Source organism: Bombus pascuorum, chromosome 6 (assembly GCF_905332965.1).
Source record: "Bombus pascuorum chromosome 6, iyBomPasc1.1, whole genome shotgun sequence".
Lineage (NCBI taxonomy): Eukaryota > Metazoa > Arthropoda > Insecta > Hymenoptera > Apidae > Bombus > Bombus pascuorum.
In genome coordinates this window covers 3,204,228-3,229,057 of record NC_083493.1, presented here as the reverse complement: position 1 = coordinate 3,229,057, position 24,830 = coordinate 3,204,228, and the positions used below count along the sequence as shown (strand labels likewise).

Sequence of the window (24,830 nt, the reverse complement as noted above, 5' to 3'; positions counted from 1 at the left end):
TTTTTGTAACACCTTCGCTAGTTGCATCAGTAGTCTCTAAAGAGTTAATATAAGGTATCTTACGTCAACGATCCACGCACCACATACGCATCCTTCTATATGATCGTAAATACGGAAAGTCTTTTTATCTTAAATTTCTACTACCGATGAAACCACGTATGCTTCATGTGTAACAACGATCGGAAACTCAAGCATCGCTATTCGTTCTTTCTCCGTTTCTATAAATTAGACCATTATCTTTTTGATTAATTCACGAGTTTCGTTATCAAGAATATCGTCCCAAATTATAACGAAACATCCAGCTACGCGGTATTTTTCATTTCCTCTTGGCTCGCGAGCACGCGTGTACTTCTTTTACGAGCGTTTTTATATTTAGAGTCGGACGCGGTAATTTCATCATAAGGCTCTTCCTCGGCAAGAGGAACTTCAAATATTTGAATAGTCTTGTCGTAGCCACTTTCTTTTACGGTTTTGCGCGACATGCTAGCTTTTGCAACGCGAACCGGATCGCCAGCATGCCTCTATCGTTGGTTTAATATAATGGTTTCCGCTGTTTCTTCTTTCTTCTTTCTTCTTTCTTCTTTCTTCTTTCTTCTTTCTTCTTTCTTCTTTCTTCTTTCTTCTTTCTTCTTTCTTCTTTCTTCTTTCTTCTTTCTTCTTTCTTCTTTCTTCTTTCTTCTTTCTTCTTTCTTCTTTCTTCTTTCTTCTTTCTTCTTCCTTCTTCCTTCTTTCTTCTTTCTTCTTTCTTCTTTCTTCTTCCTTCTTCCTTCTTCCTTCTTTCTTGTCCAGAAAAGGAAACTGCTAGCTCGGAGCTTTAATTCATTTTTCACACGTTGTGTAGTGCAGTTGACTGGAATAGCAGGAAAAATAGCCGGTATCGATCGTTACCGATGAAAACGGCGGACGCGGAAATATATGAGGCAAAATGTCGAGGGACATTCACCGTAAATGTTGAAATTCGCACGAGAATGGACTTGTCAACAGTTGTTCTCTTTGCAAATGTTTATTTTGGAAATTGAATTCCCGCAATAAAAACTTGGCGCGAGCATTAATCGTTCCCTCGTTCCCTTTTTTTAACCAACCGCGCTTTACTTTGCTAAGAATACCGAGTAAAATAACCTTCTGCTGTTGGGAATGTTCGGACTAATTGTCCCTCTACAGTAACAGCGCAAACGATGATGATCGATTAGAAAAATTTAATTAAAAGCTAATTACAAATTTAATTCTCGATGCGTTATTCAAACAGATTAAAGATTTTACGTAAATTACGAGTTACTATTTATGCCGTGTCATAAAAATCTAACGCAATATCTAATACGTGCGATTCCTCGACTAACGTTTAAACGAATTAAACATCTAGCGATTCTTCGAAACGATTCTACAAATAATTTGCGATAATATGAGAAACCAGGTTGACGCGGAAGAGAAGCAACAGGATCGCGAAGACGACGAGTTAAACAGCGTATCGAGTATCTCTTACCGAACAGTCGATTGCCTCGGTGTCGGAGAAGATCGAACAGCCGGGAGCGATGCCATGAGGGCCGCGGGCCCACTACAAATATTCGCGGCAGGCGTTATAGCAAATGTCGCGTGAAACGCAATTTGCAGCCACGACGTTGGCTTTTCATTCGATGATTCTCGTTATCCTCGTTACACGTGCCCGTGGCAAATTGCGCGCGAAACCGTGAGAATAAATTGTCTCCACGAGCGACGACGACGATTGCATGCATACACAGCATGGCGACGTCGAATGGCGTCGTGACGCGACGAAAGCGAGTATTCAACTCCCCTTTTTCCGTCGTTGGCCCCGATACGATCCTGCGAATATTTAGTTACCGTGAACTACACTCGTTACCGTTTCATCTTCTTCTGGCAGGTACGTGCGACGATTCCTTGAGTCCTTTCACCCATCCCTGTGTGAATCCATCGCTTCCATCCCCGCTTACCTTAACGCTCGCACCCGCGACCTCCTCTTCGCTTTTTGCTTGTCGATCGTCGGTCTGGCGAGCACGTTTCGTCTGTAAAATGCTAAGCGTATCCTTCTGCTTCCTGTGTTTCACTTTGCTTCGCCCCTCTTCGACGCTTTTCACCTCGCACTCCTGCGTTTCGCGCGCCTTATCGTTCTCGACTACGTGTTAACGCGCTGACGATTAATTTCGACAGACATAATTTCCTGTCTTCCTGAATGGAATCTCTTAAGGGAATTTCTCTTCCTCGTTTGTATCTTCCTGAAACGTGAGGTTAACGTGGCGTGTACGAAGCGGCTTGATTCCTGTTTTGATGGTTGAGCCAAACAATTTCTTTCATATCGCGATGAACTGTATCAAATAATATTTACACCCTTTTCAACTGGTTAATTCACAAATTATTTTCCTTCATTATTTAAGTCCCATCTTGTTACTCGATGTGGTTGTTGCGTTATAAATATTAGTGTTAATATTATATTATTGTTAGTGTATTAATATTAGTGTTAGTAGAGTAAGAATTAATTTCTTCTGCAGAGTTTCTATACTATATAATGGGAATTTTCATCGTGCTGTAAAATTACCCGACAGATTTGTAAATATTTAACTAGAAGCTCTTCCAAAATCGTCAACAAAATTCATTAAACCGGAGCGTCTTCAAATCTAATGTGGATGTGGTACCAACACAATAGTCTAGCGTATAATGCAATTGTTGCAGGTAATGTGCTCTGTACAGTATACCATAGTCATTGAATTGGCCGTGGTAAACCGAGAGCTTGCTCTGCTCGTTTTCCTATCCCTCTCCTCTCCACGCTGTTTACCCAGATATTACAACACACTAGAAAATATGAAGCGACGAATTATTAATACAAATCTTCCTCAAGTTTTAGAATGTATATATAATATATAAAATGCTTAAATTTTATGCTCCAAAATAACTAAAATATTAAATCTAATATTTATTGAAGTCAAATACTTCATTACAATAGAAATGAAACGGTATTTGTACAACAGTATTATTTTGAATCCGATGAAATTCAAAATATTCGAATAAGTTGTGATTGTTCACAACAAATAATCAAGAAAATTGGCAAAACTGCTAAAGATTAATGATATTAAAATTACTAGTATAAAAATACTAAATAATAACAAAGAAACGACATTTAAATAAAACTCTTAAAAAATTCAATCATGGTAACATATTTATATCATTTATCCAGTAAATATAATGCGATTGTCAATTGTCTGTCTTTCAAATCATCAATCCACACTATTCTTATCGTATTCAGAATGCATTTCGTCCACAAAAGCATTGTCCCTCGACGACGGGAAAAAATTGGTCACAGCCAGTCGTGCATCAGTAAGACCGCGTCGAGGCCGCTTTAAAAGGAAACACGCGTGTATTTCACCGAGGTTCGTGTGTATAAATACATAAGAAAAGGCAGGAAAAAGAGGTGGTGACGAGAAGACTGGCTGGTACATAATCGCGTCGCGACAAAGAATCCATAAAAGGTTGGGCTGCTGCGTTTTTCGTATAGTACCGAAGAGAAGAGGAAAGAGGAAAAGAGAAGAGAGGAGAGCGAGAGAACGACTCTAAGCTGAGCCGTACTCGGGTTCCCGTGAACACAATAATGCTCCGCTATTAACCGAGAGCTTGTATTAAGCCCTCGAAAAAAGCTTTCATGCACTTAACGACAAATAATATGAGAAGTGGTACTACGCAGCCGGGACACCCGTCTCGCCGACTTTCTACTACAGATTTCACGCACTCGCCTTCAGTACCTACAGAATAGAATTCGTAATTGTTGCTACCAGTTTTCTTTTTTGATGAAACCTACCGTTTTCTTTTCTTGCTTTTAATTCGATCTAGCAATCTTCCTTGATTTTTAAAATCACTTGTTATACATATCTTATTTTTGACAACCACAAACATGAAATCTTCTAGTTAGAATTACAGATTTTATTCAAATTTAATGCATTTAATAGAAAATATCTTAAACAATGCTAATTTTGGAGGCTAATCTATTAAATCTAATACGTGTAAATTGGGAGCTTTGCACAGATAGAGCTGAATAGAAGAGCTATAAAACATAAAAATAATGCGTTCAATGATTAATTAACAACTTTCTAAGTGAAATTAGAAACCTTATCTATGTTTTTAGGCGGCCAAAATCTTCAGCAATTAGTAGTGTTATTCCAAATTATATAATGTTATTCTTGGAAACTTTTTTAAAAAGTTGTTATTCTAAGAAATATAAAATAAAAGTTTATGTAAATCAGTGTCTTAGAATTTATTAAGAATTATTCACATTAAAAAACTGAAATATGATGAATTAACATTGACATAATACAATAGGACAAAATAAATTGGGATTAAAAAATTATTGGATCTTAGCTTTTCAATTAGATTAGAAAATTAATGAAACTACAACATAATGTAAAAGAGATAAAAAGCACAGATACGTTTATTATTTAATTAATACAATAATAGTTTAATATATTTGAATCTTATCGTAATAATTTTCCAGTTTTCTTAAATATTCCTTACTGCTACTTACCTCCTTCAAAAAAATTTATTTCATACATACCATCTCGTATTAATAATTTCAATACAAATTCGTAACTTTCCTTCATTTATATTACAGTAAAAACAATTGTTTTAAATATCATAATCCTTGTTCAGTAGAAGCAATCACTATTCATTTTTTAATAACTAGTTTAACGTCAAACTATTCTGACACAAACCACAAAAATATTAACAGAAAACTTACGTGTGTATGGCGCGAGCGAGCGCGTGTAATATATAATGATAATGATGATGATGATGATAATAATAATAATAATAGTAATAATAATAATATATAATAATATGTATTATATATGTACACATATGATAACAATCAGTTGTTTTTACTGTATTTATGTACAAATTTTGAAAAAATTATTTGTAAATGAAGAAATTATATAATCATTAAAATTAAATCCGTCAAGCTTCTTGAAAAATGTAAACAATCTATCATATATAAACATGTTAGAACTCCCTTTAAAACTACGAATAAACAAATTTGGAAAGACACAACTCAAATATTATAAATCGTAATTACAATTTGTATTTAACATTTCAATTGCTACACATTTAGTTTACCTATCAATCGAGCAACATAGTGTTTTTCGTCTAGCGATAGATCCTACAAATTATATATAAGTAATTATGTATTAAGATACATAACCTAAATAGTACAATTTTTAACCAAAGGAATTTGATGTGTAGTATAAATTTTTAAGTCGATTAGTACTTTTTTGAATTGATATTTCATTTATTTAACTAAGCCCATTTTTTTAGCTTCCACTTCGTAAATTAATAACCTCCACATTTTGACTACAAAAACTTCTGCTTCTTCATCCAATACCTACAACATATGATATTATAAAAGCAATAACAAAAATATTATATAAATAATAAATAATAATAAGATAAAAATTATTTACCATCTGTACATCATCAAGTATGCCTTGAGGCGAGCTGCCGGCCATTACTTTGCTACAAATAAAATCTACCAATGTAGGTTCAGGTTCTCCAATGTATTCAATAATCTTTTTATTAATCCATGGCCTTATCCTCTTTTCCATTAATGTCTATAAAAATAACAAAAATTGATGAAAAATTAATTCATAAATATTCATTCATAATATATATCTTACATTATCTATTACTGCCCAATCAAGTTGATAGCCAAACAAAGCGTTTTTATCCGTAGGTATTTTGTCAATAAGGGATTTTATGTGCTTTCTTTTCTCTTCTTGACTTTTTGTACTTTCTTCTTTTCCAGCTTTAGGAGCTTCTTCACTAGATTTTTTCTTTTTCTCTTCTCCATAGTCTAGAATAGAATTCATATAAAAATCGTATATTATTGTAATATCGTGAATGAGAGCCCTAAGAGATATCGGGCGAACCATAAACAATGTCGCGAGAAAACCTAAGTGCCGACAGGCCCATCAATGTATCGTCAGTCCTTCAATCGAATAGTTGCGCGAAAAAGGCCTCCGTGACGCTAGCCACGAACGATTGCGGGACACGTGCGTGATGGGGCTAAGAGAAAATACAAAGGGATGCCAAGGGGGAAAGACGAATTAACGGTCAGTGTTAGTTGAGAAGTCAGAGAATGTGAATCGAGAAGTCAAAGAGTGCGAATTGCGTTGTCGAGAGAGTGATCCGCGTGAGAAAGAGCGTTGGGACCGTGGTGACGAGAGTTGCAAATTAACTATTTAGCTGTCTTAATTATAGCACGTTATTGTATTTAGTTCACGTTAAACAACCATCGTTTCCTGTTTAACCAACACTTGTTTAACCCATTTTAAAGAAACTAATTGTAAGATTATACATTATCTAAACGAAAAATATATTTATACTTTTTAATTACCTAAAGGAACTAGTTTACGCTTCTTTGCGTTATTAGCACCATCGTCATCATCGTCATTATTAAATACGTCTTTAACATCGATCCGACCTTTCTTTTTATTCTGATTCGTTTGTTGCGTACTAACATTAATAGCCGTACTTGGACTAGCAGGAGTTTTATTACCAATACCATGATCACCACCACGATTGCCTCCGCTTCCCATGGCGAATGGCACAAAGTTACCTGTAATAAAAGTAAAATATGACATACAAATAGAGTGTTTGTATAAGTTAAATAAATCACATCGTTTACTCACTACTACCAGTTTTTTCTGGTTCGCTAACGAGAGACATACGCGAATCTTCATCTAATGTGGGTGGAATGGACTGAACTGGTGTTGTTACTGTTTGATTAGAAGGTGACGATCTTGTACCCTTTACACTTTCTCTATCTGTTTCTATAACTTCTTCAGTTTCTTCACCATCACGATGATGATTCTGATGATGACGATGATGCCTTCGATGATGGTGGTGATGCCGCGGTGGTGTTCTAGGTGGTGCCTCTGACTGAGAAACATCATCAAATTGCACACATTCGTCACTATCACTTTCAATCGGTTCAGTTTCTATGGGCGGCATAACTTCTTTTTCCTTTTTCACCATTTTTTCATCCTCTTCGTCTATTATCGTGATAACCGGTTTAGGCTTATACTGTTCCTCCCGTTCAGCTTTTAACTGAAATAAGCAATATCTTCATGTAGAAGGAATAGTCTACATACAACGAGAGATAAATGTATATTACATATCCTAATAAAAATCAATATTGTAATGAGTCATATCACATTATTTAGGAACATTTTACCCTTTCAAACTCAGCCGCTGGATCTGGATGAGAAGCGTCAGCATAAAGTTTATCGCGAAGACGTTGAAGTTCTTGACGTTCAGCACAACGATCCCGCGAATCGGCTTCTGCTTCTAGTGCTCTCTCTTCTAGACGACGTGAAAGTTCTTTACCTTTGTAATATTTAGCGTCATCTCTTTCATCATCATAGTCTTCGAGAAATTCTTTCAAGCGTTTTGCTTCCCTTTCTCTCGCTTCCCGTTTTGCTCTGCGTTTTTCCGCTTCTTTCTCGTATTCCTTTTGTTTGCGACGTTCCCGTGTTTCCCATGCTCTCAAACGCTCTTGATAAGCTGCTTCTTTTTCTCTCGCTCTTCTTTCGTTCTTTTTCCTCTCCTTCGCCTCTTCCTCTTCCTCCCTTTCACGCATAATTTCTCTTTCAGTTTTCCTTGCTTCTTCTCTTTCACGTTCTCTTTCTCGTTCCCTGTCCCTTTCCCTTTCTCTATCTCTTTCACGTTCTCTTTCACGCTCTCTTTCGCGGTCACGATCTCTTTCTCGTTCCCTTTCTCTATCTCTTTCTCGATCTCTATCTCTATCACGATCTCTGTCGCTTCTCTGACGATCCCTCTCTCGTTCCTTAGATCTTAAGAAAGATAGAAAATACTTACAATAAATTTTATATTATAAATTAATGAATTTTTAAACAGTTTTCGGAAATTGTTAGATGTTAATACCTAGATTTAGACCGCCTTTTGTCTCTTCTACTACTTCCGGTACTACTACTGCGACCTTTATGAGACGTAGGACTACCAGGATCGCCGTCTTGATCATCTTTAGTGTTACTACCATCATGCCGATCTCGTCGCTCTTTTTCACGTTTCTCCCGTTCTTCTTTCTCAACAGCTTCTTTCTTCCGTTTAACTTGAGCCTTCTCCTCCTCCTGCTTCTATAAAAAACAAAAATAAAAAAATAGGTGAGACCAAATATTCAAAGCAAACTTATCAGGCTGTGATAATAAAACGCAAAAACTAGCAATCGTATATCCTCCTCAGTTATAAAAATTAAAGGGTAGAAAAAGGTTACTGTAAGTATAAAGTTAGTTAATGAATATAAAAATGGTAAAATATCACTACACTATAACAGTGCAGTATTATCATTTCTTTTCTTAAATTCAAAATATAGATGCCCTGATACATACAAAATATTTGCACAAACAATCGATATTATTTAAAAAGTAATATTAGATGGATTTTTATATTAACAAAATGATTACTTGAAATAAATACTTCAAAAAGAAGTCTTAATTCGTTATGAAAATTCTTTTAAAAAATATTTTTAACATTTTGTATATTTTTTTAACATTTACATTTTATATACAAATTTTACTTTAATTTTAGTATCTCTAACATTACAAAGATTGCAATGTTGAACGATTACTAGTTGTACAAAAATTAATCACATATCAAGTATCATAATTCTGTTCATCTCAATATAGTATACTCACTCCGCTGGAGTATGCTCGCTCAGCAGCATCTTACACGAAATCTTGTTTACATATCAATTACCTAAGTGCAGGTATAAATTTTGGAAACAAGCATAAGAAATTTCTTAAGCTCTACTTAAATTAAGAATACCTTAATGCTAACAGACGCATTGTAGAGGCCACCCAATGTACTTACAACATTGCAAATGTGCCTGTAAATCAATAGTGTCTAAAGCTATATAAGTCTAAGAGTCGAAAGGGGTGATATTTAGATTTCTTGTCAATATTCAATAATTATTAGAAAGTATTATACCAATCAGAAGCGGAGTCATCACGAAGAAGGGATTCCACCAAAACATCTTTCATTTTTGCCAAGAAACTGTCACACGTCTGTCAACTTTGTTTTCTTCTGGCTATGCAGTTGATGCAGCAAACTGTTGGATATCAAATGCACAATAGTTTGCCCACCCTTATCGTCCCGTATTATCAACGTAACGTCTTAGAAATAAATTAATATGGTTCATCCTTACTTGATATAATAATAACAATAATGGGTTACTGCTTGGAGAGTCCTAAATCATAGACTCTAATGAATATTACTTTTTAGTGACAAAAAATTATGAAACCTAATGCTGCTTATTCCTGCTTATGACATTGTTAATAAACCCTATATAAAGCTATCAATGGACTATACTATATAAGAAAAAACATATTCAAAATTATGAACTGCTTTCTCTTAGTTTTCAAAATTAAATATCCATACAATAACCCATAGTATTTTAATCTAATAAGGATATAGTAACTGAGTGCATAAAAGTAGATGCACATATGAGGAAAAAAACAGACTGTTGAAACATGAAATATCAGTGGTCATAGGTATTCAGATGGGCAGTTCACTAACAAAACTACAAGAACCGAATGGTTGTGTTGGCTCATGGTTGTGGAGTTTACTCACGGTGTGAAGTTGACTTGGTCAGTCAGTGTGGTGGTACCGGAGAATGGAGGAGCGCGCACCTAGGTACTACATGTCTGATCGAGACGCTGACAGAAGCTGTTTACACAAAATAAAGACAACAACTGAACAGTCGCCATTGTGAAGACAAAATCATTTCATTGTGTGTAGGATTCAGAAAGTCTCGATCCTATTAATAATCTATCTAAGAATATATTATAAAATATGTCAGCGTCAAATTTCTTTGTTCAATGTATAACATTTTTTACCGATCCTAAACAATGTGTAAAAACAAATGGAATGGCACTTTGCTGATCTTCTATATATCTGTACTAAACTGCTAGACATTAATACAAATATAAAAATAAATTATAATTATCTTTCATAAAAAACCGAACAAATAATACAACAATCTTAATTAATTTTATAGTCTCACTCAATGAAAAATTGAATAATCAAATTTTTTAGGAATATAGTAATCTATAATTATCAATTTAGTATTATTTTTTGAACTTATTCATATTAACCTTATATAACGTAATTCTTTTGCTAATTGACTCAAAGAATATATAATCCTCATAGTGATTGACAGCACTTCCATTGAATCAATTAATGAGAGAATCATCTGTGTTATAGAAAACCTTTTTATTACAATTTCAAATATATAATAATAATGTTGCATTTACACTAAAACATTATTACTAAAGCCTTCCAACTCTTTATCCTTTATTATCTTGCATTCTATAATACCATTACACAAGTTCTTTATTTTTTAGAACTATAAGAATTGATTTTGTAATGTCATTTCTTTGAAACTAAACATCATGTTATATAAAAATACATTGCATTTTTATAACAATATTGGTGCCAGCAGTTTAGCACAATAAATATAGAAACAGGTAAAGAAATTTGATTATATGGAATAACTTGTGTTCAAAATACAATAGCATTAACGCTATTAATATAATGCAGAATTATATGCGATGAATTAAGAAAATGGAGTTTCAATAGAAACAGATTTATTGGCTACATGATGTCAGCATGTTGTAGAGTTACGAGATTCTCCCGTCTTAATATTGCACATTTCTTGTTTTTTCATGTTTTGTTGGTTGGATATACTCTGACTTACCGACGAGGCTGCAGCTGCCTGCGAAAATACGAGGGATGTGCTGTGATTGACTCCCTTCAGAGCCAATGAGTGAGTGAAAGAGTGGTCCCCACACACAGCATTCCTAGGCGTGTGCGTTTGCTGTGTGCGACGCACGCTGCCTGTTATTATAATTATAGCAACGAGTCACGGCTCCAATTTTTTAGAGCTAATATAGCACACACGCACTTTATCACAATATACTTAAAAGCTAAAGTTTACAACTATACACTTGTAATCCTCTTTTGCCTGCCCAAATGCATTTAATTTTCTATATAAATATGTTGCGAGTTCGATCAATAGTTGTCTAACATGAAACATAGATATAATCAAATGCATAAAACGTGTATAAACGTTTATAATACATATTTACAATGCATTTCATTATAGTATTTAAAGCATAGAAACATCTAAATATTTGTCACATACAAATTGTAACTTAGTAACAATACAACCATTTAAAAATTAATTAAATACAATTCATGAATTCACTAGTCGTTGATATAATCAAAAAGTATTATAAACTTGTTAAACTTAGTACAAACTCTTTACAACTATAATTTAAAAACACATTTTTTTTATTAAATATATAGTTTTGAAAGAAGTTAGTATATTCCATTTTTTCCTATTTGTAAAGTGATTCATTTTATTTTTTTATTTGAAAAACGAAAAAGAATATTCATATCGTGTTTTTTAAAGATAACAGAATAAATACTACAAAGTATTACAAACATATTCTTAATCATTTGCACAAAACAGAAACAGATAAATATTATCTCTATAACACTTACATATTAAATGCAGAAAAAAATAAAAGCTCTATAATAATATAATATATTGCAGTTAAAATTTTGCTCTAAAAGATATGATTCTTTCTAGCAAAAAATTTAAAAAATTAAATATGCTGCCTATCATATACACAGAAGAATGTGTAACAAACACTATTGTCCATTAAAATAATTTAAATTAGTTAATATAGCTTTTCGCATAAAATAATTCTTTTTAGAGAAGATTACAATATATTATAGAATAATGTTTATAATGCTTCGTAAAAAATTCACATAATCGACACTAACAATTTTACAATAATTGTTAGCATTCTTATACCTAAACTTTTGCAAAGTTTTTACCCAATCCTATTAGACCACAATTCATAATGCCTTCTAATATCTTGGTATATCATATCCAACCAAAAAGAAGGGCAGAAAAGTAGGAATGACATAACAAGATTTCTAAAATAATTATGAAAATAATTACCTTCATAACCTCCCTGAATTTTCCAATTTCTCGTGTAATCAAGTCTCTTTTACTTTCTTCTATTTCTGCATCATCCAGGTTCAAAGATTTAGCGACCATTTTTATTTGATGTTCTTCTATAACATATAATTAAAGAATATTTGTTAGTTCTCCAATTTAATTCAATACATTACTATGAATAGAATTAGTACACTACCAGGAGCAGCTTGAGCCATTTCTAAATCAGCGGCATGTTCAGCTATAATTTGATTAATACGTGCTAGGGCATCTGCATCCACTACTCTCATACCCTCATCCATGTAATCTTCACCTTCTTCTCCTTCTGCCCCTTCAATTGATGTTTCATCTTGTAAAGGTGATTGGCCTCCTCTTAATTTTTTCCTTCTTTCTGCTATTATATACAAAGAAGTAACAAATCAAAATAAATGATAAATATGTATGTATGTAAATACTGCAAGTATTTTAGATTTACCTTTGAATTGATCCAAAACGACTTTAGCTTTTGCATCAACTTTGACAACAAGCTTCTTTGTACCTATTTCCATGTCATGAAGTAATCTAACTGCTCTAAGACCTGCATCAGGACCTGCATATTCGCAAAATCCAAATGCTTGAACTCTTTTCCATGAAAGCACATGACCACATGCACCCAAAATATGTCGAATCATCACGTCAGGTGCTCTTTCCATAATGTTACCAATAAATACGGTAACTGGTGGACCAGATTCTCTTTCACGACGACGATTATTGTCATGACGATTTTGGTTACGTGCATACCGAACAGCTGGAGCTGAGGTCTGCATCGCAGATACGGGTGTTGGAATCATCTATGTTTTATAAATGGTAGTATTCTTAATAATGCACATCTCTACTCATGCAGTCCAGAATCTCCCCTCCCCCTAATAGTATATTAATCTTTTTCCTTGTATTATATTTTATTATAAAGGTAAGACATGCATATATCAAATAAAAAGAACTTAAGACGAAAATTTGTGCCAGAAAACATAACTTTTAGAAAATGTCTCATACAATAATCCTATATCATAAATATTTAAGTAATATGCATTCCATTCATATTGTAATTTAAATATAGAATGTTAATATGTTATACAAAACAACTGCATTAACATATAGAAAAATATTTAATTATGATATAATCAGTGATATTTAAAAATATAAGGCTATTTTTGTGAATTTTTATTACTTAACATGTTAATTTATTTACACAGCATTAATACAATCAAACAGTACATGCTTTTGATTTTTCTTTTACAGTAACTAAAGATGCTTATTATTTTTCTTTTAACATTTCTGGCACTTGAATATATTACTTTTTATCTTTTATTTAAAAAACAAATAGATTATATAAAGTAATTACATTATTACAAATTAAACAATATATCAATTTTTAATTATTATTTTAATTATTTAATATATAATAGTTATCATTTAAAATGAATAAGAAAAATGACACATTAAACTATTAGGAGATTAATCTAACAAAGAAATTATATTAAGTTACATCGCTTTGTATTAGAGTTTTAGTTAATAAAATAATTAATTTCTTCAATTGAAAACATTGAAAATTTTATTAACAGCAAGTGCAAACGATTGTTAACAGGAAATCATAAATTTACCAACAGCATACAAAACAAACATGCCCAAATTTTAGAACATTTAATTTTATATTTACTTACATGTGCCATAGGCATTACACCACCAATAATTGGTGGAGGTGCACCAACCATGTAAGGCATTGGTGGCATGCCTGGTATTCCCATTGGGGGCTGACCAGGGTAAGACATCTCTTATTTTAAGTAATACTATGGCAGTGTTCTCACTAAAATATGTAATACAGTTATTTAGTAGAAGTAATATATAAAAGATACAGTTTTATTTCAACATAGAACTTTTGTTAATACTGATATATTATTATAATCCATACTTACAATTATTAAATTTTAAAAATACAAATTTAATGATTGCAAATAAATGAAATTTAATGTCTGTATTATGTAGTTACAAAAATATATTTTAGTCATATTGTACTTGAAATATTTAAAAAATTGACATTAAATAACCTTTAATACATAACAATCTTCTTAAGCACACTTTCTTGAGATATAATAAAATACAAGTATAAATTTAATACTCTAGTAATCAATATTATAAAACAAATATTTGAACTATGCATAGACATATAAACATTACTTAACATGTAAGTTTGCTGTGTGAAAACATGTTTTTCGTAGTAATAGTTATAGATATCAAAGAAGACTCTAATGGATGCTTTGGTATTCTAACCATTAAAATGATCTCAACAAAGAACCAATACTGTACTTACATAATATATTTGAAAATAGAAATAAAGCATCAACCATCATTTAACAAATATTTACGTCATCTTAATAGGACTCTAGAGCTAAAGAAATATTATAATAAACACACGAACTGAAACTTCCACTTTCACAATCCGTCAGCTAGTAATTACTTCTTTTCGTCCATTACGGCTTCATGCGCTGATTGCTTCTAGAAGGCTATGGTTGATGTTACATTTCCCATGGGTTCGAAGACTCATCGTAAAAGAACCAAGCTACATATGCAGCAACTTAGGACTTCTACTCTGTAATTTATTGAATTTTTGATAGAGCATATTAAAACAAAATAAATTAATATTATATATTTTTAATTGTATACAATTATATCATTTCCTCAATAGAGCAGCATTTAGTTTTAATTTTAATTTCAATTTTCATTTGCATTATCATATTTTGTTGTACAAGAAATAGTTGTAAATGTTATGAAACAAATCTATATTTAAATAAATTGATGCCAGAAAAACCGGTTTACTTACACATTAAATTGTATTATAATTATATAATTTTTACATATAATTCTTTACAATATTGTTTTACAGATTTACGAAATATTTAAAATTGTGTTGTAATTCTTTTTTTCTTATCATACTTTTCATTATTTATTTAATAACCTCTATACTGAAAATGTAAAAAATAATTACAAAAACATTGAACAGCATTACTAGATATTTAAATAAAGATTTTTATACAAAATCAATTAAGAAAATTAATTAAAATACATTTGACATTTTTCATTTATATAGATAAAATTTATATATATTTTTAATATCCAATGGTCATCTAAGCTTGTAGATGCTACCAGATGCTACCAATGATAATATTATTACATTAAAAAAAAATACATAAAAAAATATATGTATGTAAGAAAATTCATTAATTCTCTTTTCTCTAGGCATTACATTTTTAAAAATGAACTATCTATAACATAGTAAATCAATTATTAAAACGGATGCTATTAATAAAAATGAATATATTATGTAACAATCATAACTCATCATGTTAGATTAAAATATTAAAAATATAATAGACAATGTAGTGGATAGTAAAATAATACAGCGGGTTTTTTATCGTCACATTAGCGTTATTTAAATGCTTAGTCAAGAAGATATAAATTTAAGGACGCCCTCTTCAGTTGATCAGTTTCCGTTAAACTCCTTAGTTCATGAAATGGCAGTGTGGTGTATTCTTACGCTAGGTGAAATCTTTTTGGAGGATAGTCAGAGTTTCAAAACACAAAAAAGAAATACTTTAAATTATTAAAGATTCCGATGTGCCAAACAATTAAAGAGATTTTGTGCGATGTCCTTTAATCCGTCTTCTGAGGTATACAAGCTGAAATGAAAGAGTATTTCATGCTTTACATTAGTTAATTATTTTAGTTGACAGTTGAACATGGAATCCTTAAAATTATATTTTTTTTGTTTAATTTACACAAATAGAAAACAATATTTTGAAAACCAAGGTAGCGAATTATATATGAACTCTTGGAAAAGTACTAGAAAAAGCGAAGACAATTTTTATAATAATATTTACGTAATTTATATTTATTAAAAACCTTATTAGGTAGTATTTAAATAATGCATTTTCTACTGCATTAGCGACAACTGTTGTACAAAAATATAGAAAACACATTTCTACTTTTTTCATCACTCCTATTGTATCGTAGTATTGAATTATAAAATTAATTATTATATAGTAATGCATATCTATGTATCAAATTATTATTTTATTTAATTAAAGGAATAAACAAGATAAATTTAATTACATTTGTAATACAAAATGAAATTGTTTACAGTATAGGTTATACATATTCAAATATTAATTTGAATAAAATGTATTATTATTTTGGTGTAAAAGTTTAAAGATTTTTATATTGTAATTTCATAGTATATATTAAAATCTTCTATCCAGTTTAAATATATATATAAAAATAATAATTTTATATGTTTCAGTACATAAATATATAACTTTTCTTTTGTATAATTAACAATGTGTATATATAATCAAAAAATAATCAAAAGGATTATGTATTTATATATAAACTCATTGCATTCAACCAGATTATACTTATTTTTTATATCTTATTTATATTGAACTTTTCTATTAGTGTATTCATAACAAATATAAAATTTTAATATAGGTTAAAAATATAATTTATTTTATATAATGTTTTAATTCATATAAAAAGCAATTATTTGCGGCTATATTAATTGATTATTCTATAATTTTATGTATGGCAGAATTTTCTTGTGAAATTATACATAATTTATAATAAACTATAATATTGTCCAATCTTTTATTCTTAATAAATAGTTAATATTTCCATCGTAGTATAGTGTACAAGTTAATGAAATGTTGAATTTTATATAAATAACTATATAGTGATAATGGCACCAAGAAGAGGTGAAGAGATATCTGTTAAAAGAGTAGCAGCATTAGGTTGCAAATTACCTGATCAATTGCCAGCTGGAGAGATATTAACAGATATTACTCAAAATAAATGGAAACTAGGACATGCAATAGGATACGGTGGATTTGGTGATATATACTTAGGTAGTATTCCTTACTCAAATACCGTTTGATTGAAATAAAATTAGTACCAACCGCGATCAAACAACTAGAAACATACTTTTATAAATTACTTAAATGTTATATTCACTATTTCATTATCTGTTGCTATTAATATTAAATTTAAAAATTTTACATTACAGCATCAAATGACATTAATGGTCCAATTGGACAAGATGCAAAGTATGTGATAAAAATTGAACCACATAATAACGGTCCACTATTTGTTGAAATGAATTTTTATATAAGAGCAGCACGTAAACATATGAGTAAGTAACTTAGTTGTATATAACATATATAACCTATATTTCATATATATTTCCATTATTATGAATTTTAGTTGATACCTGGTGCAAATCACAAGGAAAAAGACGAATAGGTGTTCCAACATATGAGGGATCTGGTTCTTACATATATCGAGGGCAAAAGTATAGATTTTTAGTAATTCCAAGATATGGCATTGATATTGGGAAATTGTTTATATCAAATGGGAGAAAATTACCAATTAAACTTGTTAACAGGCTAGCTGTTCAAATGGTACTTTACTATAAAAATAGAAAATTTAGAAATTAGTTAATAATTTTGTAATTTTATTATTTTTCACATTTTTATAGTTAGATGCACTTGAATATATTCACAGTCAAGGATATGCTCATGCAGATGTTAAAGGATCAAATATTTTGTTGTCTTTAAGTGCAGAAAATATAACAACAAAAAAATTTCAAGCTTATTTGGTTGATTATGGATTGGCTTATCGTTTCCGTACAAGCGCAGGTGTGCATAAGCCATTTGTTCATGATGAAAGAAGAGCTCATGAAGGAACATTAGAATTCACATCAAGAGATGCACATCATGGAAGTGAGTTTTATAAATTTGTTATGTATATTTCATTTTTTACAACATAATTACACTTTATTTTATTACAAATTGATATTACTGTAGCACACTCAAGAAGAGGAGATTTAGAAACATTAGGGTATAATATACTACAATGGTTGTGTGGCAAATTACCTTGGGAAAATGAAGATAATAGTGTAACATCAGCAATGGATCCAGAAGAAGTCCATGCACAAAAAGAAATTTTACTTTCAAATTTATCATTATTTATGCATAAATGTTTTCCTTATAAAAAAGAACCACCGGGTAAGTTATTTTATTTTGTATATCAATATTTCAAATATTTTTAAATTTAATTTTACTCAAATATGAAAAATAATGTAAATCCATTCTACTTTAATTAGTCAAATTGCTACTTTAAAAATATTCATGACTGATATATTTAACAGATTTTTTAAATTAAATATTAATAATTAATATTTTTTACCAGCTGCCATTATGGAGTATATGAAATATATTACTGAATTGGGATTTGAAACTAAACCTAACTATTCCTATCTACGTAGTTTATTTCAGTCTGGTTCTAGGCAAAAAAATAATGTTCCTACATGTTTACACCCTTTGAGAGAATCTAATGAAAATATTTCTTATCCCATGTCTTTTAAACGACCGTACTTACGAGAAAGGAAACCTTGTAGACCTGTAAATGGCGAGGTATACCTTTACATTCTTTATTAGTATTAAATTTTATTTCACAATAAAACAATATGCATTATTACTTTTAGATACGCATAACTCGAAATACACAACCTAAATATCCAGTTGAACGAAAAGAATTTTGTTGGGAAGCAGTGCTAGCGCTCCATCCTGATAAACTCGCAAAAATTAGTCTACAAACTCCACCTTCACCACTTACACCACCTCCATCTCCACCTCCTCCATCCTTACCTACATATGCCATGTTGAGCGTAATTCAGAGAATGAAAGAGAAACAATCAGGCGCATTTCGACACAAATCTTTACCAAAAGCATTAGAGTAAGTATATTTAAATTATGTACAATAACAGTGTAAAATAATTCTTTTTTAAAACAGAGATCTTAAAACAAAATGGATGACACCAGCTATGGAGCAAATAGTTCAATTAAAAAAGAAAAATTCCTTGACAACACTTTCTTTAGCGAAGATTTCGCCACGTGTGACACGGTCCCGAGGGGCTCAATTAAAACGTAAGATATTTCTCAAATTTTTCTTATTTATATAACTCTACTTTTATCTATATTTTATATATATACGTTTTTTAATTCATTATATATGATCTATTAGGACTTGGAAATAAAAAATCTTACAAACAAATACAAAGCAGCAAAAGAAAAAAAGGTCCCTCAACATGAGTATGACAAATTTTGCTAAATATTACACATTTTCATTCCTTGAACAATGGAATCACAAACGAGTTATCTAAATAATGAATGAATTAAGTATTATTTCCTATTAATTCATTTAGATTTTATAAGAATATACTCCTGATTAAACTCCTGTTTAAAGGACAAAATTTCATTTATTAGGATTGTCTCAGGTGTATTTAGAGCACCAACTTTTGTAAGACTGCTTATATATCATGATTTATTGTTTAACAAACTGTATATTAATATAAGATTTTTTTTTAGTAACTGTATCTCGAACAAATAATTATAAATAATTCAATGGACACTTAAAAAAAGTTACATTGCTTCCTTTAAGAACATAATTTCAATACAATTCAAAGAAGATTTGCTAACAGGCACAATAATGAGAAATCATTACTTTTGCATATAAAAAATATGCAATTCAATGTCATAATAAACAAATGATCTGAATGTTGCATCGAAAACACATTTCATCAACTTTTAAGAGTTATTTGTTTATTTTATCAAATGAGTCAATAGCATGATATGCTGAATAGATAATGTCAATATTTCATTAAGTTGCTTTATTAAAATAAAGTATAGTTTTAATGTTTAAATTATATTTAATCTTTTTTTCTTTTTTATTACTATAATTATTTTGTAAGTTATAAGTGACTGTGAGTAAACTATTTTATTATATTCTGACATTGCTAAAGTAATCTAATGCTTTCTAACAGTCCTAAATGAGTTACTCCTAATTCTCATAAAAATATAGAGATTAATTTATTAGCAAAAATTACGTAAAAGATTTCTTCGAAGTATCAAGATATATATTCAAGCATAGAGTCCCTAAATATTGTCTATAATATAAACGAAGTTGTAGTATACTTTGAAATAATACAATTAAAAGTAGTGAAATGTAGGTAGAAATAATACAACTGTAAACTGTTATTAATACTCAGTATTAAGCCATTAAATGCTTACATATGATTAAAATATAACAGTTTATATTTGTTATTATAGTTAAAATATATCAACAGGAATGCGTGTGTAGTATAAATAATACAATTAATATTTTTATTTGGTTCTAGATTTTATATATGTACAACATGTAACTAGAAAATACACAGTTATGCTTCTAATATGTTGCAATATCTCATGTAATATTATCTTATGTCATTTTTTAGTAGAACTTAATCAAATTTGTATTGATTCAGATCTAATATTTACATAACATTGTTACATGAAATACAATTGATACTTGTATATATTTATATCATAAGAGCCATGTATAGATGGAACCGTCGATTTATTTACAGTAAATTTGTGATAACTAATTTGTATTTTTTTAAGTTACATGTACCTGTGCCAGAAAAGCAGTGTTGTTAAAGACTTAAAAGTGTATTGTAATTAAATAAATACATGTGCATTTGTAATCTTTTTTATAATGCTAGTATTTCATCATATTCTGATTTATTATATTTCACTAATGTAAGATACCTGACATGAGCTTTTTTTATTTTCATGAATATTATTCTAATTTAGTTATAGAATATGTGATTAAACATTTACTATATTAAGCAAACAATACATATATATTTATTAACAGCACTGCACAAGATTCTTAAAGTATTGTCAACAAGATTATTATAAAAAGAATATAATAAAATTTACTTGCTAATTTGTATTGCATTCTAATCAGGACGATTACTAATAGTATGAATGAATAATAAATAAATAGCAAAAATAATGCATATATACCAGGTATAGAATTTAATTATATGTGTATGTTATCATACATTTTATATATTATTGTATATTGTATTTGAAAAAATATAAAATAAAGTATATAAAATATATTGTTTAAACAAATTTATTTAATTATCTTTTATTTATAGTTACATATTTATTAGTTAATGATTAATATTATTATTAGTAAGATAAGATATTAAAATTATTTTTTGATGTGATATGATTACATTAAATAGAAGGAAATTTATTGTATTTTATTACTATATAAAATTTATGAATATTTTAATGAAATTATTATATATCAATTTTTTTACTTCAAAAGATCAAAGTATAAAATTATTGTAAGCATCAAAATGAAATAAAGGAAAGGTGTCCAAAGATTTTGTGAAGAATAAATATTATATACAAAAATGACACGATATTTAGAACTAATATCTAATATGTATGCTATTACAATATCACTTTAAATTTTAAATATTACTAGCGCCACAAGTGAATGAACATTAATCATAATCATAGTAATGGGTATAGGTAGTAAATAAGTATACGTACTTAGACGCTACCACACCCGTGAAATATTTTGTGAATTTTAATATCTCACTTAGTATAAAGATTCTTAAAAGTTGTCACTAATAAAAAAAATGATAAAAATCCAAAGACTATATTGTTTTATCTTAATAATCACGAAGAATAAAGATCAGTGCATAGTTAACCTTATTTCTTCGTTTTAAATATAATGTCACCATTCATTTAGTGATTCAGATTTAAACTATTCTGAAAGAACGTCACACTAATATCTGCAATGTACTTACAATTAGTAGTATAAATAAAAATTGAATTATAGAAATTGTATTTATAGAACATTACAATATATAATGATAATATTATTTCTACTTTTCTATTTCTGTGATCATATACTTAGCCAAAAATATGAGGGTTGTTTTCGAAGTTCCGTGTTGGATCCCGATTTACCAACCTTGATATTAAATCACGCTAATACACCTACAGAATGTATCAAAGAATGTCGTTCACGTTATTATATGTAAGTTATTGTTGTAATATTACTATAACGTTTGTTACGAATGTTATAATATTTAATATTTTTAAAGTAAAATTTAATATTAATTCACATTAAAATTAATAGGTTTGCAGGATTAATGAATGGTCAACAATGCTTTTGTGGTAGTAGGTACGGTAGGAAAGGTATATCTACTTCTTGTACTTTTCTTTGTATTGCTGATCAGAACAATTATTGTGGTAGTCAAGATGCAATGAGTATTTATTCAACTGGACAAACAGGTATATTTTTTTAAAATACTATATACTTCCATTTTATTTTGATATTTATAAACTTAAAAACATATATATTGAGGTCCTAGTCCACCAAGAAGTGCACAAATAATTCACAGTGGATTTAATAATTTGCAAATTACATGGGAACCGCCTGATATCAGAAATGGAAATATTACATCTTATACTTTAAAGGCAGTGGTTGTTGAAACATTTGCTTCAAATTTAGTACCAGCCATAGAAAGTCAGATTCAAGGAGGAGCTTCAAATAGTACCATTTTACAAGGCTTACAACCAGGCACAAAGTATAATGTATCGATTACTGCTGCAAACACCCAAACAGATAGTGAACCTACATATATTTTGGGATGGACTTTAATAGGGCCACCTAATAAGCCAATAATGCCAAAAGTAATAGAACAAACAAGTACCACAATAACTGTTTTATTATCAGAGGGAAGTAGTGAATATGGTCCTATTAGTACCTACCAAGTATTTGTTTGTCAACCTGGTACAATACCTCCATCAGGTCCTAATGTAACTTATTACAATTATGAAACATCAATACAGCAAAGTCTAGGATATTATACTACTGGAGAATTTGAATCTTCAGAATTTTACAAATATACAAAATTTATAGTAGGAGATGGAAGGATGATTGGCGCATATTATAATGCACCATTAAATACTCATGTAATGCCACAAATAGGCTTAACAGTAGTTTCTAAATTTCAAAGACAAGTGCAGTATGCTTACTCAGATCTAATTAACAAGCTGACAAATTATAATGAAGATGGATATAACAATGTAAATTTGACAACTATCATACTATGTGTTGCAATTGGTCTTTTGGGAACGTTACTTATAGGTTCAATAATACTTTATTTAATATTACGACAACGCCATGAAAAGTTTCGGATAAGGAAACTTCCAGAGCAACAAGAACTTACATTGCAAGGTCCATTGTACGAAGTTGACAATTTAGCATATATTCCAGAGGATGTACCTGAAAGGGTAAATCATTATCAAGAACTGAAAAAGAAGGTATGGATTATACCACAAAACTTATTGACAATTAATGACACTACAATACGTAGAGGGCGATTTGGAACAGTGCATACAGGTACTATTCAAAAAAATGACAAATCTTGTAGTGTAGCTGTTCATAGTATAGCTGACAAATTATTGAAAGTATCTGACAAAAGACATATGTTACGAGAACTAGATGTTTGTATTAAAGCATCTCCTATGAAATATCTTGCAGATCTTATAGGAACATGTGAAACTCATGATACATTACACGTTGTACTTGAATTACCACCTCAGACATTAAAAAATTGTCTATTAGCTGCCAGATCTGGGAACACATTTCCTGTTGAACATATTCTACCTATAGGATCTATGATAGCATCTGCTTTGCAACATCTTGAAAATTATAAAATTGTACATGAATATCTTTGTGCACGTAGTGTAGGTCTCTCAAATGAATGGATACCTAAATTAATGGGACATGGAATATCCAAATATGCTTTAGAAGATATAAAATATACTCGATGGATGTCTGTTGAGTGCCTTGGTAATAAAAAAAAACACCAACCAGCAGTAGTCTGGGCATTTGGTGTACTTTTGTGGGAAATGCTTAGTATGGGTGGTACACCATATTCTAATTTTTCACTTGATAGTGAAGTGGAAGAAGCAATTGAGCGAGGAGTTAGATTACCACAACTACCAGATACTCCTGATCCACTTCACGAAGTTATGTTATCTTGCTGGAATATGGAAAGTCAGGAAAGACCAACATTTGCAGAATTAATAAGATTGGTAAGAATTATGTTTCATTTTATTTTAAATGCATAGAAATAAAATATTTTCTATTTCTTGATCTGACTATCCTATTTTGCATTTTCAGGAAACCTTAAGCATTTGTCCAGTCACTGCAATTACTGAACCATATATCCCAGAATTAGAATTAAATTAATATCATTAATAAATAAGTGTTCATATTCATGCATTTATGTGACATTATGTATTGTATATAACAATTTTGTTAAATATCTTTAAAAATCTATTTTTATGTATTCTAAAGTTACCGTTGCATGTAATTTATGTATACTAGATTTTATATTTTTTTTATAACTTTTTTTATACTATAGATTTTTATTTTATACTTCCGTATTTTTTTCTTATAAAACAAAGTATTATACAAGTATTATTAATAACTTTCCGTCCACTGAAATGAAATCGAAAAAACATACGATTTTCATAAAATACAAATTTCTACTTAAAATATATTATAACACAAAGTAGAGTATTCCTACTTTAAACTTTAAACACTCATAGGTAATAATGATCCATTTTATGTTAAATTTCATAATAATTGAAAAAAGATTTCTCAGCATAATACTTTAAATTTTATATTATTGTAAAACACTCGTAGTTTTATTGAAGAAAAAATTTTCATTTTTTCAATTGTAAAAACTTTTCTTATATATATAATTGATAATTTTTTCACTGAATACAAATTTTACACATTAATAATTCGATTTACCTATATCTAAAAAATTATAAGATATCTATAA

General features: G+C 29.8%; 3 protein-coding genes across 5 annotated transcripts; 2 read left to right on the top strand and 1 right to left on the bottom strand.

Moving 5' to 3' along the window:
- Positions 1–5,051: 5,051 nt before the first annotated feature.
- Positions 5,052–14,587, bottom strand: LOC132908309 (RNA-binding protein 25). 2 transcript variants are annotated; one of them, XM_060962217.1, is made up of 12 exons: positions 14,385–14,587; positions 13,738–13,880; positions 12,513–12,867; positions 12,237–12,431; positions 12,041–12,156; positions 7,936–8,147; positions 7,226–7,844; positions 6,681–7,098; positions 6,386–6,607; positions 5,667–5,842; positions 5,454–5,600; positions 5,052–5,374 (listed from the first exon to the last, which is right to left on the bottom strand). In XM_060962217.1, exons 2-12 carry the CDS (start codon positions 13,843–13,845, stop codon positions 5,282–5,284), a joined length of 2,661 nt encoding a protein of 886 aa, XP_060818200.1. In that variant the 5' UTR covers positions 13,846–13,880; positions 14,385–14,587; the 3' UTR covers positions 5,052–5,281. The 2 variants fall into 2 exon arrangements, with proteins under 2 accessions (XP_060818200.1, XP_060818201.1); XM_060962218.1 differs by having other exon boundaries at positions 12,513–12,837.
- Positions 14,588–15,477: 890 nt separating this feature from the next.
- LOC132908010 (serine/threonine-protein kinase VRK1-like) lies at positions 15,478–21,098 on the top strand. 2 transcript variants are annotated; one of them, XR_009658289.1, is made up of 11 exons: positions 15,478–15,741; positions 16,801–16,971; positions 17,130–17,255; positions 17,327–17,523; positions 17,601–17,844; positions 17,929–18,129; positions 18,314–18,537; positions 18,609–18,859; positions 18,917–19,050; positions 19,148–19,423; positions 19,492–21,098. XR_009658289.1 is itself a non-coding variant. In XM_060961527.1 (10 exons), exons 2-10 carry the CDS (start codon positions 16,806–16,808, stop codon positions 19,213–19,215), a joined length of 1,611 nt encoding a protein of 536 aa, XP_060817510.1. In that variant the 5' UTR covers positions 15,478–15,741; positions 16,801–16,805; the 3' UTR covers positions 19,216–21,098. The 2 variants fall into 2 exon arrangements, 1 of the variants encoding a protein (XP_060817510.1); XM_060961527.1 differs by having other exon boundaries at positions 19,148–21,098.
- Positions 21,099–21,414: 316 nt separating this feature from the next.
- LOC132908008 (angiopoietin-1 receptor-like) lies at positions 21,415–24,542 on the top strand. The gene is made up of 4 exons (XM_060961521.1): positions 21,415–22,003; positions 22,106–22,260; positions 22,334–24,072; positions 24,161–24,542. The coding sequence occupies exons 1-4, from the start codon at positions 21,837–21,839 to the stop codon at positions 24,227–24,229; spliced, it is 2,130 nt and encodes a 709-aa protein (XP_060817504.1). The 5' UTR covers positions 21,415–21,836; the 3' UTR covers positions 24,230–24,542.
- Positions 24,543–24,830: the final 288 nt, after the last annotated feature.

Coding starts and splice junctions, on each gene's coding strand:
- LOC132908309 (XM_060962217.1), bottom strand. CDS start 13,845: ATGTCTTACCCTGGTCAGCCCCCAATGGGAATACCAGGCATGCCACCA. Junction 12,868..13,737: donor GTGTAATGCCTATGGCACAT/GTAAGTAAATAT, acceptor TATAAAACATAG/ATGATTCCAACACCCGTATC. Junction 7,845..7,935: donor AAAAGGCGGTCTAAATCTAG/GTATTAACATCT, acceptor ATCTTTCTTAAG/ATCTAAGGAACGAGAGAGGG.
- LOC132908010 (XM_060961527.1), top strand. CDS start 16,806: ATGGCACCAAGAAGAGGTGAAGAGATATCTGTTAAAAGAGTAGCAGCA. Junction 16,972..17,129: donor ATTTGGTGATATATACTTAG/GTAGTATTCCTT, acceptor TTTACATTACAG/CATCAAATGACATTAATGGT. Junction 17,845..17,928: donor AAGAGATGCACATCATGGAA/GTGAGTTTTATA, acceptor ATATTACTGTAG/CACACTCAAGAAGAGGAGAT.
- LOC132908008 (XM_060961521.1), top strand. CDS start 21,837: ATGATAATATTATTTCTACTTTTCTATTTCTGTGATCATATACTTAGC. Junction 22,261..22,333: donor TTATTCAACTGGACAAACAG/GTATATTTTTTT, acceptor ATATATATTGAG/GTCCTAGTCCACCAAGAAGT. Junction 24,073..24,160: donor TTGCAGAATTAATAAGATTG/GTAAGAATTATG, acceptor TTGCATTTTCAG/GAAACCTTAAGCATTTGTCC.